Source organism: Hydra vulgaris, chromosome 13 (assembly GCF_038396675.1).
Source record: "Hydra vulgaris chromosome 13, alternate assembly HydraT2T_AEP".
Taxonomy (NCBI): Eukaryota; Metazoa; Cnidaria; class Hydrozoa; order Anthoathecata; family Hydridae; genus Hydra; species Hydra vulgaris.
The window spans coordinates 58,029,187-58,047,268 of record NC_088932.1 but is presented as its reverse complement, the minus strand read 5'-3'; the positions used below and the strand labels follow the sequence as shown (position 1 = coordinate 58,047,268).

At 29.2% G+C, this 18,082-nt stretch overlaps 1 protein-coding gene across 1 annotated transcript in view; it reads right to left on the bottom strand.

Moving 5' to 3' along the window:
• Window positions 1-16,076, bottom strand: part of LOC100204897 (putative elongator complex protein 1) — an 80,318-nt gene extending 64,242 nt beyond the window's left edge. The window contains exon 1 of the mRNA XM_065815010.1: window positions 15,892-16,076. Coding sequence (XP_065671082.1) covers window positions 15,892-16,035 — 144 coding nt within the window. The 5' untranslated portion in view covers window positions 16,036-16,076. The remainder of the gene's footprint in view (window positions 1-15,891) is intronic.
• Window positions 16,077-18,082: the final 2,006 nt, after the last annotated feature.

Sequence of the window (18,082 nt, the reverse complement as noted above, 5' to 3'; positions counted from 1 at the left end):
AAATAATTTTATCATTTGTACGCTACTTTAAATCGCTTTGTTAGTGAGTATTATAAATGACGCAAACTATTAATTTTTTTTTGCTTCACTTATAAAGACTAAATTCATTTTACTGTGGTAAAATCCATAACTGCTTTTTTCATAAATGATTGAAATTCTTATTTTATTATTGTTTTAACAATAATGTAATATTAACTAAGAACATTTTTTTATTTCTACATTTTATTTATATTTTCTTTATATCATTTTATTTATTTTTCTAATAACCTTTTGCTGCCAATTGCAATGAAAAAATGCCTTTATTTTTTATTTTTAGTTTAATTTATCCGTAGTCAACAAAACTTACAAATTATCGACTAAGAGCCGCACACCAAGCCACTCTGTGATGAAAATAAATTTTCTAGATTTTAACTATTAAAATCTTAAAAATATATATATTGTAGTATAAAGTTTCGTTTTAAGTAACATAAATGATTTTGATAGTATTTCATAAAACGATTGTCATGATTTTATTAAATATTAGTTCAGCATCTGCCGGTGAGAGGCATTAACATTATTATCAACTAATTAACATTATCAGCGTATAAAATGATTTCAAATGAAAATAAATGAAAGATATAAAATGATACAAATGAGATATAAAAATATACAAATGAGATATAAAATGTGCAATCATTTTTCTTTTTCAACGTTGGTAACGATTGGAGTTCTTATTTAACTATTATTTAAAATTAATGTTCTATTATTTAAAACTAAGAACATTCTCTCCTTTTTTTTTCATTTATTTTTCTCGGAACCTTTTACCGCAATTTTCGAAGTCATAGCAATGGATGAGTTATTTTAAAATAAATTTCAAATTAACAATTGTGAATTTGCACATTTTTTATATTATTAAATTATAAGAGAAAGGTCAAACATCAACATTTCAAAATGATGGCGTCTAAAAAGAGACAAACAACACTTTCATTTTTAACACAAGCAGGATCGGAATTAAAACCACCTGTTGAAAAGAAGAAAAACTCAATAGTAGAAAATTACAGCTAACAACAGCTCAAAAATGGGTAAACACAACTCTTGCAAAATACAATGCAAATGAAAGAGATATTAAACAATGGAAATTATGTTACAGCATTAAAATGTACTGTATGTCGTCAGTATACTAAACAAATTGATATTTACAAAGGATATATGGTAGAATGGGGAAGCGATGAAGGTAGTTGTAGGATACAGCACAGTGCCGCAGTTGATCATGCAAATGGTTTGCCACATCAGAGCCTACGAATTAGCAATGAAAAGTAAAGGAATGGATGTAAGCGAATGAAATGATAAATTAAGCAACCAGCAGAAAGAAGTGCGGCAAACTATTATATACTTTATTACATGCTTGTTTTTTTATACAACAAAAGTTCTTTATAAAACAGTGTTTTGAGCAATAAAAACTCTTTATAAAATAAAATACTTGTGCAATAATAATTAGGAACACGATGGATTGCACATAAAATTCAAGCACTTGAGATGATCTTAGACAAATATGGAGTATATATGAAACATCTCGAAAAAATGACTGCAGATTTTAGTTTTACTCAAGCAGAAAGTTTAAAGGGTATCGTTAGAAGTGGAATCATGGACCAATACCTCTTTATATAGCATTATTCATAGATGTTTTATCAACAGTCAAAAATCTTTTCAAAGCAACAAAATTGATTCCGTAGCATCATCTGGATTTATTGAACAAACTAAAAAACTGTAAAGTTGCTTGAAGAAAAAAGAATTTAATGATTTACCAACAGTCAAACATTTCCTTGCAAAAGAATCAAACAACACTGGAAAGTATTCATTCCAGGAGGTTGAGCTTCACAAACGCACTAACTTTAGTTAAGAATTTGAAATCAATGATTGTAGCGTTAATTGACGAATCCATAGAAGACCGTTTGGAAGCACAAAATACAGTTCCTGATATGTATGGAATGTTAACCCTTAACACTGGTGGCTGGCTTCAAAATAACACCAATAATTCATTTGCTGATGATAACATCGAAAAATTATATGACTTTTATAATATGCCATTACAATATGCTGGCTTCACTGGGAGAGTAAATAATATGTTAGATGCTTGGCATAACTTAGTTGATTACACTGTCAAATATTTGGCACCAGATAAAACTGAGTACCATAAAGTATGGTATCAAATTTTTTCAAGTTCTATGAATTCTATTGGAGTCCAGTTCTACTTCTTGTTGAATTGTTGTTCTTATTGCCTGTTGAGAATGGAAAGGTTGAGCGTCTTTTTTCTCTTACGAATAGAATTAAAACTGACAAAAGAAATCGCTTAACTGAAAAACGGCTAAATAACTTAATTCGGGTGTGCACTGATGAAACAAATAGTAAAGAACTTGATGTGAATCCTGCCATTGAATTATGGGCCGAAGATATGTTGCGAAGGCCTACACAAGAAAGTTGAAAAATTTATTCAAAAAAAGCAAAAAAAAAAAAAAAAACTATAAAAACATTAAATGATTCAGAATTGTCATCAGATGAGTCTTTAGATTTAAAATCGTCTTTCAATAAAACTTTGGATAATGAATCAGATGAAACGTTTCTTTAAAAAAACATTAAAGTTACATAAAACCTTTTTGTAACTTTAGCAACTATTATAGTAGTATTACATAAAACGATACTTGATTAAGTATTCAAGTTTAAACTATTTTGATATAATATAAAAATGTTTATTTTTTATTTTTTTTAAAAATAGAATACAAATAAAAAAGGAATACGACTTCGTTCATTTTTAAGTATAAAGTTATTTTTTTATTTACAAAGTTTCTTCATGCAGAATAATTACTATGATGAAAATTAAAACCAAAAAAATAATTAAAATTTTGACCGCTCAAAAAAAACAATTGACAGTCAATTCTATGTATTAGCCGGTCAGTTTGACCGCTCGCCTTTGATTTCTTATTTTCTACGCTGCTTGGAATATTTTTGAAAAAAAAAAATATAATAGTTAAACTTAATTTGTGTGTAACATTTATGTGTGGTTGGTAAATTTTGTATTGATTATTTTGTATCAAAGACAGTTATTGTTATCACACTAAATTATTGTTAAAGGAATGCTCAGTTTGCAAACCTACTCAGTTTTTTGCACACAATTTTTATCCACCTGCCAAATTTCATCGAAAAATATTATAGGCTATCTACTCAATATTATAATATACTGAGCAGATAGCCTATAAATGTGAGCAGCAGAGATGCGGAGTCCAGAGTCAGAGTCTCGGGAGTCATTAAAAATTTGTAAACTCCTAGGCTCTTTTTTTTTTTTTTTTTTAAGTTGATAATGTGCTTTAAATAGAAACAAAGCACTGCAAAAAAGCATTTACCCGGAAAGTTCATCTCTTTCTTTACCAGTTTTGTTTATTTATAGCCAGATTGAGTATCAGTTAGGAATATCCTACAACGCAGATATTTTTTAAGTCACATTTTAAAATTATGGGTGGACAAATGCCATATCGGGAACCACACGTCACACCACATATGCTTGCTAAGTTAATAAATAAAATTTTAAAAAATTGCAATAAAACTATTTTATATGATGATATAGTTGCATTGTTTTTTTACTTGCGATGACTAAAACTACATAATTCAACATTTGCTGATGTGTAACATTGATATGTTAATGTGTATTGATAAATTGTAATACATAACAGTGCATTAATATATATATATATATATATATATATATATATATATATATATATATATATATATATATATATATATATATATATATATATAGAAAGAGAGAGAGAGAGAGAGAGAGAGAGAAAGAGAGTATATTATCAGGTCAGGTTATCCTGCTACTGGTAACATGTAACCCAGTACAATCTGCTTCATGACCTGCTGCCTTGTAGGATACGCCTTTTTAGGCAAAGGCTAGGAGATGCCAACTCTGACTTAAAACACCCCCTACCTTGGGGTTCTTGGTTAAGTAAAGGCTAAAGATGGTGTCTCGATAAAAATACTCATCTTGGGCAGATGTTAAATGCATCCAGCAATTGTCTTGAGAAGGCCTCCTAGGCAAAGACTTAAAGGGTTAAACAGATTCTATCTGTTGACTAGCCTTACACCCCTTCTTTATCTATTAGGCTGGCACAGATGTATTTTTAATACATTGTTTTCAGTTTAGGATGTTGAATGCTGGATCTTCTAGACTCAATGCATGGGTTTTGCTTGTGTCTCTAATTTTATGACTAGGCAACTCATTCTATTATCTACTAATGAGGGTACAGCTCAAAAACTGGCTGGCAGGTAGTCAGGTTTCCGAACTCTATGGTAGCTCTCAGAGAGGCTGATTCCATCAACAGCTGAAAAATATCAAAGTATTTTTTTTTTTAATAAATTTATTTAACCATAAAATATGAAATTTAAAATAATATTTTATAAACTTACATAAATAAGGTTAGGTGTCACTCATATAGTTAAAAATTAGTCAATGGAGTGAAAAAAAAAAGTAACAAACAAAACACAGAAAGAATTATAAATAAGAAAAAAAAATTAAAAAGAAAAAAAAAAAAAAAAAGAAAGGAAAATAAAGCACTAATAAATAAAGATAATATTAGTAATTGCAATAATAATATAATAAAAATAATAATATTAATAATAATGTGAATAAAAAAACAAATAGTAACTATATCATGATAACTTTACTAAAAATTATAACTAATGATAAAAACAATGGTAAAAATAATTGTAGTAAAGTTTACAACAGAATTTAATAAAATAAACATAATAATTGCAAAAATTAGGACAATAACCATAAAAACTATTACTACAATTGAATCACTATCACTATCATTATAAATAATATTAATAAGATTTAAAAAACAAAGATAAATTAATGATAATAGTAATATTAGTAGAGTTAAAAAAGACAGTATAAAATAAAAGTAATAATAGTTTTATAAATACAGTAATATAAAAAAAGCAATAATAATAAAAGATAAAGTTAATACTCATTAAATATATACTCAAATATAAATTTCTTAATTTGGTTTCGATTGAGAAGAAGAATGTTATTAATAAAAGGGTATTTAGTTAAAATCTTTTTTTTTATAAATGGTATTATTTGGTTCCAGTGAGAAATACATTGATGTTTAATAGAGAGCTTGCCATATTTGATAGTGTTGAAAAAGGAAGTGTGCAAGTTAAAATTTTCAGTATTTCGAGAGTAATATTTGTGTGTATCACTTGTTTTAATAAAAAAATTATTGAACGAATTTGGTAGTTTATTTTGCAGAAAATCAATCACAAAGAGACAATTATAAAGCTTTACAAGATCTTGAAATTTTAGAATTTTTAATTCAGAAAACCTATTTTTGATATTAGATATTCCACCTCTCTTGTATGGTTTAGACTTCGTCATCTCACCTAAAGACAAAGCCGAATTGTTTGCTAAAAACTTTTCATCAATATCATCTCTTGATTCCACTAGTTGCGTTCTACCTGATATTGCCAACAAACAGGTTGATCTATTGCTTGACATTCATATCACTCCAGCATCTGTATCTAAAGTGATTTCCTGCCTAGACTCTTCTACAGCTTGTGGCCCGGACAACATACCTGTTATTGTCTTAAAGAAGTGTTCTCCGGAGCTGTCGTCTATACTCTCAAAACTATTCAACAAGTGCTTATCAGAGTCTTGCTTTCCAGCCTGCTGGAAAGCAGCATCTGTTATCCCTATCTTCAAAAATTCTGGGGAGCGATCTGATTCGTCTAACTACCGTCCCATAAGTCTTCTTCCTATCATAAGCAAGGTTTTTGAATCTTTAATTAACAAACACTTAATTTCTCATCTTGAATCTAATAACTTACTTTCTGACCATCAATATGGATTTCGATCTTCTCGTTCTACAGCTGATTTGCTAACAGTAATAACTGACAGGTTTTATCGTGCATTAGATAAAGGTGGAGAGGTTAAGGCCATCGCTCTTGATATTTCAAAAGCTTTTGATAAAGTTTGGCATGCTGGTCTTCTCCATAAACTTTCTTCTTATGGTGTATCCGGCAACATCTTTAAGATCACTGAATCCTTTCTTTCCAATCGTAGCATAAAAGATGTCCTCGATGGACAACACTCTTCTTCTTATTCTGTAACTTCAGGGGTTCCTCAAGGTTCTATCCTTGGCCCTATACTCTTTTTAATTTACATTAACGATCTTCCAGATATTCTCACATCTAAGGTGGCATTGTTCGCTGATGATACTACCATTTATTCTTGTCGTGATAAGAAACCATCACCCTCTGATTGCTTGGAGGGGGCATTTGAGCTTGAAAAGGATCTCACTTCTGCTACAGCATGGGGCTCACAGTGGCTGGTGAACTTTAATTCAGATAAAACTCAATTTTTTTCAGCCAATCGTTATCGCAATAATTTAGATCTTCCTATATTTATGAACGGTGATGTACTCGATGAGTCACCTACTCTTCATCTTCTAGGATTAACTCTTACTTCCAATCTTTCTTGGAAACCATATATCAAATCAGTTGCAAAATTAGCATCTGCTAAGGTTGCATCTCTTTATCGAGCTCGTCACTTTTTTACTTCGGATTCTATTCTCTATCTCTATAAATCTCAAATCCGGCCTTGTATGGAATATTGTTGCCATATCTGGGGCGGATCTTCTAATGATGCCCTTTCTCTTTTAGACAAGGTGCAAAAACGCATTGTAAACATTGTTGGACCTGCTTTTGCAGCCAACCTCCAACCATTATCACATCGTCGTAATGTTGCTTCTCTTTCTCTTTTCTACAAATACTATAACGGGCACTGCTCTAAAGAGCTAGCGTCTCTTGTGCCATCTACTATAATTCATTCTCGTGTTACTCGTCATTCAATTAAGTGTCATCCTTTTTCTGTGACTGTTCCTAAGTGCTCCAAAAACGCTTATTCGTCTAGTTTTTTTCCTCGAACATCAGCTCTTTGGAATTCGCTTCCTTCATCTTGCTTTCCTGATTCATATAATTTGCAATCTTTTAAGTCGTCCGTCAATCGTTATCTTGCTCTACAATCTTCATCTTTTCTCTTTCAGTAACTTCCAACTTTAATTAGTGGCTGCTTGCAGCCTTGTTGGAAGCGAAGATGTTTAAAAAAAAAAAAAAAAGATCGTAAGGGAGAAAATGTCATAATTCTTAAGGAAGTGCGTAGTAAACTGTTTATATGATGTAATAGAAAACTACCTTTTTGACCCCAAACAGTGCAACAATAACTTAGATGTGAGGAGAACAAGGAATAGTAAGCTGATATTAAAACATGTTGGGGAATAAAGCGTTGTATCAATGACAGTATACTATTGGCATGTGAGAGTTTTTTATTTAATTGAATTAGTTGATAGTACCATGATAGGTTTTTGTTAAGAAATATCCTGAGGTATTTTATATATTTAGATGGGAAAAGTATTTTACCATTAATTCTAATTTTCACATTATTACTATCAATCTTTTTTATTGGAGGGTGAAAAATAATAAATTCAGTTTTATTGATATTTGGGAAAAGACGGTTACTATTTAAACAATGACACAAATGATGGAGATCTGAATTAACTTTTTTACAAAGCTGCACGAGTGATTTATTTATGCATAGAAGATTAGTATTGTCAGGAAAATGATGAACAATCAAATTAGTTAGAGAGTGGGGCAGATCGTTAATATATATTAAAAACAGTAAAGGTCCTAGAACAGAACCCTGTGGTACATCATACTTAATAACATTAGATGTGGATTGAAACCCATTAATCGAGACAAACTGAATACGATTGTTAATATATGATAAACCAATCATTAGCAATATCCTGTATGCCATAGTGATACAATTTTTCAGTTAAAATCTTATGGTCAACTGTATCAAATGCTTTTTGGAGATCAATAAAGACGCCACAGGCAAAAGAACCACTATCAATTGCACCGCGAATCATTTCAGTAATGCTAACAAGTGCATGGGAAGCAGAGTGTTTTAAACGAAATCCAAACTGATGGCTGTAGAGACACTTAGAATTATCAAGAAAGTGGTAGATACGAGAATACATTAATTTTTCAAGAATTTTGCTGATATTTGATAATGATATTGGTCTATAGTATGAATATAAGGAGTTTAAAATTTCCGAGAGTTTGAAGATATATCTTGCAGTCAAGTTTTGAGTCCTTTTTATTTTGTTTAGTTTGCCATGTTCTCTTTACTTCTATTTCCCCTTTCGGTCAATTTATTGGATTTGGATCAATTGATTGACAGGCTATGCATTTCTCAACCACTTGTTTTACTTCTTCCTTGCTCACTGAAGGGTCGATTTTACGAACAAATGTTTTGAACTATACAATGTTTTCTTCACGCCATAATGTCCTGAAGATCTATGAACATGCTTGATTTCTTTGGAAGATAGCGAAGTACTAATAATGCTACTTACTGTCATTTCAGAGAGTTATCAACCAATTTTAACCGACTATTAGGCACTCTAGTAAGGGCATTGACCAAGTTAAACTCCGAAACAACAAGCTTAATATTCACTTTGAATTGGTATTCTTCCACTAAATTTGCAATATTCTGGAGTCTTCTTCTTATCAGCATTTGCCTTGAAGCTTTTGTCCTCAATCTAGATTTACCCGCGAGTGCGTCGGTAACCCAATGGAATACCGCTTTCAAATCAGTGCAGATTACTGCATCAAGTTTGGACATGTTTATATGTGTTGTGTCATCTTTTCTTAACCAACAAGCGTCTTTGATTATATTGTCATCAACCTCGACAACCACGCATAGTGCTATTGAATTAGCATCTACCCAAATTGTTGCCTTGTTTCTATAAACAGTCCAAATTCCCTTAGCAGGATCGTCATTTCATGTTCTTTTAACCATATCATTAAGCATTTTTTCCGGATAATAGAAAAGAGAGGAACCAAACTCTTTATTAGACCGTGTTTTTTCGAATTGTACTTTTGCAGCCATTTTTTCTCTATCCACCCTTCAATTTCTTTTTCGTAATCGTGTTTTATGCCAACAGGGATAGTGTATTCAGCAATCTTATTCACTAGAGTTTCAGGTTAAGAAATATTATTCTATTCCCACGCAATTATCCACTTTCAATTTTGCTTTTTAAACAAAGCTGTGAAATCCCAAGCTATTATATTCATAATTCTAACATCTTTTGGCATGTCACTTCTTAGTCCAAGTAAACATGATTTGTTTCTTCTTCATAAAACAAGCATCACGAGTTGCAGATATTGATACTCCACCAAAAGCCACTATTCCATCTATACCCATCAAAAAACAATAACCAAGTGGTTTGAAGTCAACTACAAGTGCTTCCACAAAAACTTGATTCGCATTTGGTGTGACAATTTGAGTTCGGTTAACACCTTCGCACTGTTGCTGCTGGCTATTTACAGTTACCATGCTAACTACTTTCATTGTAATTTTTGATGCACATTTTTTATAAATGATGCAGCAGGTACATCCTGAGTCGATTAACACATCCTGAGGAACGCCATTAATCTCCGAGCGTATAGTAGGTAATGCCATTATTGATTATTTAGGGAGAGAACTGGCGCAAATATCTTCCTTGGCACGTTTTTTGGACACATTTTTGATATATGTCCTTTCTCTTGACGCGAGTTGTTTCAAATTACTACTTCATCGCAGATGAAATAATCTCTTACAATCTGACTGACAATCTCTTGCAAAATGATTAGGGAGTTTACATTCATAGCAAATTATTTGTGTTTTGATCTTCAAGCAACCTTGGCTCAGCTCATCTTTTTGTTGCAGCAGCAGCAGCAAAGTTTTAATTTGTTCCATAGTTCCGTTTTTCAATCATGAGTGCTCTTGCTCGCGCAAGTATTTAAATAGTTGTAAGATCATCCATACGAGAACTTGATCTTAGCATCCATCAAACTTCCTCAGGGAGCCCAGAAACAAAGGTACATGCAATTCCTCTATCTGGTAGCACGCCAATCAGCGTAGATAATCTTCGCAGTTCTGCCAAATAAACATCAACTGCCTCTCCATGCTTTAACTTTCTCGTAACGAACTGTTTGTAAGCTGTAAATGCATCAACAGCAAATGCTTTAAGCAATGCTCTTTTATCTGGTCAAAATCTTCTTTATCAGTTTCTGCTAACTGTTGATATACTGCAAATGCACCATTCGTGAGTTGGAGGGGAACAACACTCGCCAGGTTGGTTACACCAATAAGTTTGCATACCAGTTCAACTTTTTCCAGCCATTCCGCAACTGATTGTTGATTTTTTCCACTAAACTTCGGAATTAACTTTAAATCAACTTAGTTGTTTTACATCAAAAAAAAACTTATAAGTTAAGCGTAAAACGTCTTATCTCTCTTAACGTAATTCAACATAATTTATATACAAATACAAACTAATTCTCTTGATATTTACAATTATGTCTTTATATTATATACAAATACATCTATATACATATACAATTATTTACAAGTAACTCAAATCGATTGTTAGCTTTAAAACAATCATTAACTATAATTACATTTTATAACCTCCCAATTAACATTAGGACCATCCATTGATACTTAAATTAGTTTTCCAAGATCAAACACCTCTGTTGCTCAATGAATTTGTCAAATAAATTTTGTGAATAAGGGCGACTGAGGAATTTTGAGGCAATATATCTAGTTTTTACAACACCAGAACTTAAATTCCAGTATCTAACTCAGAAATCCATTTGCTCATTTTTCAAGGTAATATTCATACTCTCATCATATGACAAAACAAAGATTGGTGATGCTCTGACATTAGAGAAAAGCTGGTCTCGATAGTATGGTGCTAATCCAAAATTAATAACGTAACTCAATTTTGTTTTGCTTGATGCAAACTTTGGTGCTATTGTGCTGTCAAAGAATATGAATTTGAATGTTTTAAATTTAAGCAATCTTAAAGAAAAATGTGACATAACTACATTCAAGCTCCATATTATTTTTGCCTTAGTAACTAGAGTTGGAGATTGAAGATCCTCAATAGTAGGCTGTGCTGATTTATAGCTTATATATTTTTTTTAATTGGGAAAACTTTTATGTAAGTTACTGATAGAACACAGCCAATTAATTTTCGACAAGCTTTCTGAAATTCAGGAAAACATATATTTATTTAAAAATAAAAAAAACTTAAATTAAAATAAAAAACTAATAAACTACCAGTAAAGAATATATCTGCTGCATTATGTGTCCTTGCATTAAATTTATGCTTTTTACCAGTTGGATGAGAATCCAAGACAGATACACCCATGTTAGAAATATTAATATCCGCTCTGCACCAACTATAGCTTGCTTTTTTAGAATTTCAAATTTCAAATAAAATTTTGCTCAAATTTCAAATAAAAAATTTTGTATTTTAAATACAAAATTTTACCCAAGAAAAATACTTTTTGTTGTATTACTATTCTGTTTAAAAATGACAGTTCTTTGTCTTAGTCATTATATTAGTTATATATTATATTTTTTAAATAGTTACTAGATGGTAATAATACTGACAGTAACAGATGACAAAAATTTTTTTTGCATTTCGGAAAATAAATAATAAATTCAGTAGCAATCTACGCAATCCCCCATAAATAATATGCAAGTTAGGTTAGTTATATAAAATTAACAGCACATATGTTTTTTATTATATAAAATGTTTATAAATTGTATTCATAAAACATTTTATATAATAAAAAACATATGTGCTGAAATAATAAAGTTGGATTGCCTTATTTTAGCCAATTAAGTAACTTTCTTTTGAAAGCATCAGATGGTCATGTGCTTCAATAAAGCCCATCAAGCATCGGGAGTTTTCTGTTTGATTTCAATGCTTTGACATGCTTAACAAGTCTCTATAAGTTTAATATAAAAATTAAATTTTCTTTTGAAGATTCTTTTTGAAGTTCAATAAAATTAACACAATTAATAAAATTAAGTGATAATCATTAGATAAGCATTAGATTTTAAAAAAATAAGGCTTACAGAATAAAATTACTTACTAGCATTGTATGACCTATGTTTTTATACAATTCTTAATCAGAATAAAACTTTTAGCCACAATTAACGCTATATGTATATATATATATATACATATATATATATATATATATATATATATATATATATATATATATATATATATATATATATATATATATATATATATATATATATATATATATATATGTATATATATATATATATATATATATATATATATATGTATATATATACAAAAAAGAGTATTTACTTATATATATATACATATTTTTTATGATGGTATATATTTTTTATTTATAGATTTATAAATATTTATACATTTATGTATTTTATGTATATATGTGTATATTTTATGTATATATTATGAGTGTATATATACTTTTTATGTGTGTGTGTATATATATATATATATATATATATATATATATATATATATATATATATATATATATATATATATATATATATATATACACACACTTTATGTATATATATACACTTTATGTATATATATATATAATTCTATCTATATATATACATGGCGCTAAACATTCCGAAGGTGTCTGAAAAAAATATTTTGGCACCTTAATAGAATAAATTTAAAATTATGTATTTTAATACAAATTTTTTGAAAAAAGCTTTTTTAATAATTTTTCTTGAAATGAGTACTTTTCAAAACAATACTTCTAAACAATGTCAATCGCTGGTTAGCGGAAAAAACGAGCATGCATGATTTGTTCTTCATTAATTAAAACATTTTTAAAAGTGTACACATACATTTAATAAATCATCTTAACGTTAAACAGTGAAGGATAACCTCAACAGATGCTAGCGTTATTATAGTTTTTATGTTTATAAAATGTAAGCCTAACAAAATATCATTTAAAACAAAATTTTAAGTTTTATCTTTAGAAAGAAATGGCGACTTTATATTTTTACATTTGTTTTATACACACACTGCAAGTTTGGAGAGTAACTTAATAGTAAGAGTAATCTAATTGATCGTTTTTCCCTATGTTTTGCCATACATGTAACATTTACAAGTTTTGTCAAAAGTATATAATGGAATTTATAATTAAATAGTATGGGCAGGACTTCAAGAAAATCATAGTAATCTTATCATTTACAATGTGATTGGTATATATTATGATTATGTTAACTATATATTAAGTTCAACTATATTTTTATATTCTTTATATTAAAATAAACTCAAGATAAAAATTAACTCAAAGTAAGCTCAAAATAAATAAAAAAGTACTAAAAACTAAAAAAAGTCCTCTAAAACTAGAAGTTCCTAAAAAAAAAAAAAAAGAAACTTTAAAAAAAAATTCTGGCATGTTTACTTTTTATTCATTTCAGTGTCACCCCTCTGATGGTATCACCTGGTGCAGACTGCACCTTAGCGAGGCCACTGCCAACAACTGATGTTGTTGTATCACAACAGGTTATCAAAAACAGGTATATCGATATTCAGGTTTTTTATGTGATTTACTTTTATTTTTATATATCATAATTTCATTATCTATTTCATTTTAGATTTATGACGTATTTGGGCATATTAGAGAACTAAATTGATATTAGCTACATTGTGTTAATTTTGGTTGTATATATATACAGTTTAATTTTCCATTTAGTTTTAAAATAACTATGCTTGCCTGTACGATAAACAGGTAGAAATGGCTTAATACATTTGAGAATCGAAAATATTCCTGAAATAAATAGACTACAAAGAGATCAGTATAAAAATGGTAGGTGTGAAAGCGACCTACCATAGCCCATTTCACAGATAACTACTGCTGAAATATTTCTAAAATATAATAAACAGGTTTTTTATTTTTCAAAAAATGTCTTAAAACATGAAAATACATGCAGAAAATTGTTAGGATAACGCATTTTTTATCTATGATCTCAAATCTCTATGAGAGATTTGAGATATTAATGTTTACATTTAATTACATAAGTCTGCACACTTTAAAGAAACAATTTTTTTGAAAAATAAATATTGTGAAACCGTTTTTAATATAATTACTCTCAGGAGTGTAACACAAGGAAGGGGGAAATATAGTCTAGAGTGTGGCTTGCGGTCAAATGCGCATTTTTTTAAAACTGTTTTAATATAATTCAATGACAAGAAATAAACATTTATTAATTTTGACAGATCGATTTTTGTTGATAACAAGTAAAAATTAATAAACATCCTTGAATCGCTCAACCACACCCCACCCACCCTCATGCATTAAGTACCTTAGAGTTTCTACATCAAAACTCATAAGCAATAAGAGCAAGAGGAAAAAAGGAGGGGGGGAGGAAGGAGAGGGAGTTGGAAAAAATATATTAGTTTTAGGCATCCAACTCCGGTGTTTAGGTAAAGATATAAAGTCAATTTAAAGTTATAAATCGTTAACTAAAAGCCAAGATAAATTACTTTCTGTCCTAATTGAAATAAATAGACTAAACATATATATAAAAAGTATATAAACGGGGGTGTGAAACAGACCTAGCATGACCCAAATTTTGGTTTTTTTAAATAAATCTATCAGAATAAAATTTAGATTTAGTTTTATTCAAGATTTAATAAAGTTATAAATTATGCAAATGAGATTTTATTCAATTGACTACTGAGAAAATTTGCAGTATATATTTACAAGGTTGCAATAATCTTGGAGAGCGTAATTATTATAAAAGCATTGTTGTTTTATCACTGAAGAAAATCTGGAAAAGAAGTTTGTTTTCTATTTATAAAAAATCTTGGAAAGATTGTAGGAAAGTAACTGCTTGAAATTAAAAATTTCAAAAAATTTTAAATGATCATCAAGGAATAAAAAGCTGTAATGAGTGGAATCAACAAGAAGTACTTGTTTGTTTTTTCCCTTAATTCTAAAGGTTTATTATGGTAACACTTGTGCAAGGTTGCTAGCTAATAACTATGTCAATCTAATAACATAAAAAAGGCCTTAAAAAATAGCATCATTAAAGCCATTTGTATATATATATTTAAAATTTTTCCTATGCTCAGTGCAGCTACCACTGAGTAGAGAAAAAATTTCAATTCCACAGAGAATTGAAGGGAAGGGAGTTCATGTACAGAAAATATTGCATAAACAGTATGACTTAAACTCTGGGTATGGCACTGAATACATTAGTGAACTTTGAAGTCAAAAGCAAGTGACTTGTAAAATTTGTCCTAATATGTCATTACCAATAACCAAATATTTTGACTTTCAAAATTTGGAAAAAAATTTTTGATTTTTATTTTTAATAATAATTCCAACTATTATTAAAGAAAAAAAAAATTACAATTTAGAATAACAAAATTTTCAAAATGACAATCAAATCCTGAAAGTTTTTTCTATATTTCAATAAAAAGCACTAGCTTTGATGTGTCAATTATTGTTATTTTTTTCCTTCTAAATTTAACTTTTCTTTATATTTGTTGCAAAAAAAATTATTACTGCATTCAGATTAAAAAAGAAACTCGCTATCATCAGATTAAAAAAGAAACTCATTGTCATCAGATTTATTACTTAATGTTTTATTTTTGCTTATAATTTTTTTTCTTAACTCACCAAGTCAGTTATTGCATTAATATGAGAACAAACTATTAGGTTAAAAATGATTGGAAGCAAATAATGGTTGTTTTAGTTGACTGCTTACTGTGATTGCCTATAAAACCGCCATAACAATGGATCTGGAACTTTTTTTAAAAATTGATTTTGCATACAAATAAAACTAAGTAATCACAACTTAAATTAAAATCAGTATTAAATATACTAGGTGTTAAAAAATAAATAAAACAATCAAATAACTAAATGCTTAAAATATAAATTTTTTCTTTTAAAATTTAAATTTTAAAATCATACTTGCTTTTCTTTAGGTGAAAATCCAAAAACACTGGCAACTGTTGCAAAATAAACTACTTCATTTAAAGAATCATAAGTCAATTTATGACTACCGATGACACCTACATTATAATGAACGGAATCTAAAAGTACCAAGTTACGCATTTTTTTCTAATCTAAATAAAACTTACAATTTTAATTTTTTTATCCAAAAGTAAAAATAAAATAATATAAAAAGAAAGTTAATTTACAACTTAAAATTGAACTTTTGACACCAGGTTTGGTGTTAAATACAGTTATATAAAAGTTAATACAGTTAATACAATAAGTTGTATCTATTCTGTTTTTCTGTGAGTACTGCATAAGTTGTTCGTAACAAAGAAACTGAGTGGTTATTATAAAATCTCAAAAAATAAATAGTGCCATAGATACTGTAAAACTTACAAAAAAGCATATGCAAACATATATAAAGAGATTAAAAGTTTTAGGACTAAGTGTAACAAAATAGATTCATAAAACTAAAATTGAAGCTTGTTAATCATACTGTGCTAACTAAATTAGACATTTCTCAAACATTATACCTTTGATTTCACTAAATTGAAATACACAATAATTCAATTATTTATGTATGTATATATATATATATACAAGGTGCTGAAAAAGTTCCCGTACAAAAATATAATTTAAAAAAATTATCTGTATGGTGTCTTCTTTCAATATATAGTGTGTTCTTTTGTTTTGTATTCCTAGTATTCTTTTAGTATTATTTTGTTTTAATTTAAAGTGTAATTTATTTCTTGTCTCGTACAGGAAATTTTGCTGTTTTTGCTATTTATATTTTTGTACGGGAACTTTTTCCGCCCCCTGTATATATTCATCCCTCAAAATTAGGACCAGCATTCATCAATGCTGACTTAACTGCCGCCCTTTAAGTGTTTGAGGTCAATAAAAAATTGCAAACTTCATTTCTATGACTTATAGAAAGAACATTACATAAAACTTTTTTTGTTGACCTCCAAGAGATTGAGATTGACAAAATATTGCCAACCTCGATCTCATTTTTTTTATTTCCGATATATATATATATATATATATATATATATATATATCGGATATATATATATGTATATATATATATATAAATATATATATATATATATATATATATATATATATATATATATAAAATACATTATTTAATATATACTATTTAATTTAAGGTATGGTAAGGTTATTCTGCTACTGGTAACATTTAACACAACAGAACCTGTTTCATAGCTCTCAGAGAGGCTGATTCCATCAACAGCTGCAAAATATCAGAGTACTAACAGTGCCATGTTGTGCATGGAGGGTGTCCCAGTTTGTACCTTTGGTGGGTATTGTTGAGGCCACATTTGGAGCTCTTTATTACGGCTTAGGGTTTATTATCAGTAATAAGGCAATTGCTAAATCTATTAAATAGTGGACTGAGTTCTATCTATGCTTTGAGTTATGTTCTTAAAGAAATTTAAAAATGACTAAAGTACCAAAAACTATAAAACACAAAAAATCATTGCATCACCAAGTTCTCTAATCGAATCATTCACTAATATTCAAGGTCTTCGAAGTTTCGTTTCTTCTGTTGAGTCTTGTAAAGTAGGTCTAATAAACTTTGCTAATCTCTTGCAAAGATCACCAGACCTACTTGCTCTATGTGAGACTAATTTGAGTTTGGCTGCCTCATCTTGTGATCTTAGTATTGATGGTTATCTTACTTTAATTTGTAAAGACTCCAATAGTCACATGCTTGGCCTGGGATTTACATTCGTAAGAATTCACCCATTTGCCGTGAAACTAGGTTTGAATCCACAGACTATTCTTTTATGTGCTTTCGTTTAGCACCACTTTACTCCAACTCCTTTTTCTTTGTTCTTTATTGCTCTCCTTTATCTCAAGACTGCACTCTTTTCGATGCTATTTCTGATCATATTGACCAAGCCCTCTCTCTTCATCAACCAGTCAGTATTGTTGTTGTTAGTGACTTTAACGCTAATCACAATGAATGGCTCAGCTCTAGTGTCAGTGACTCTGCAGGCCAACAAAATATTGCCTTTCTTAATCTCTAACAAAAATAGTCAATTATCCAACTCGCTTTTAAGATGATCCGAATCATTTACCTTCTCTACTCGACTTATGTCTTGTTTATGATCCTAGTCAATGCTCAGTTTCTCCA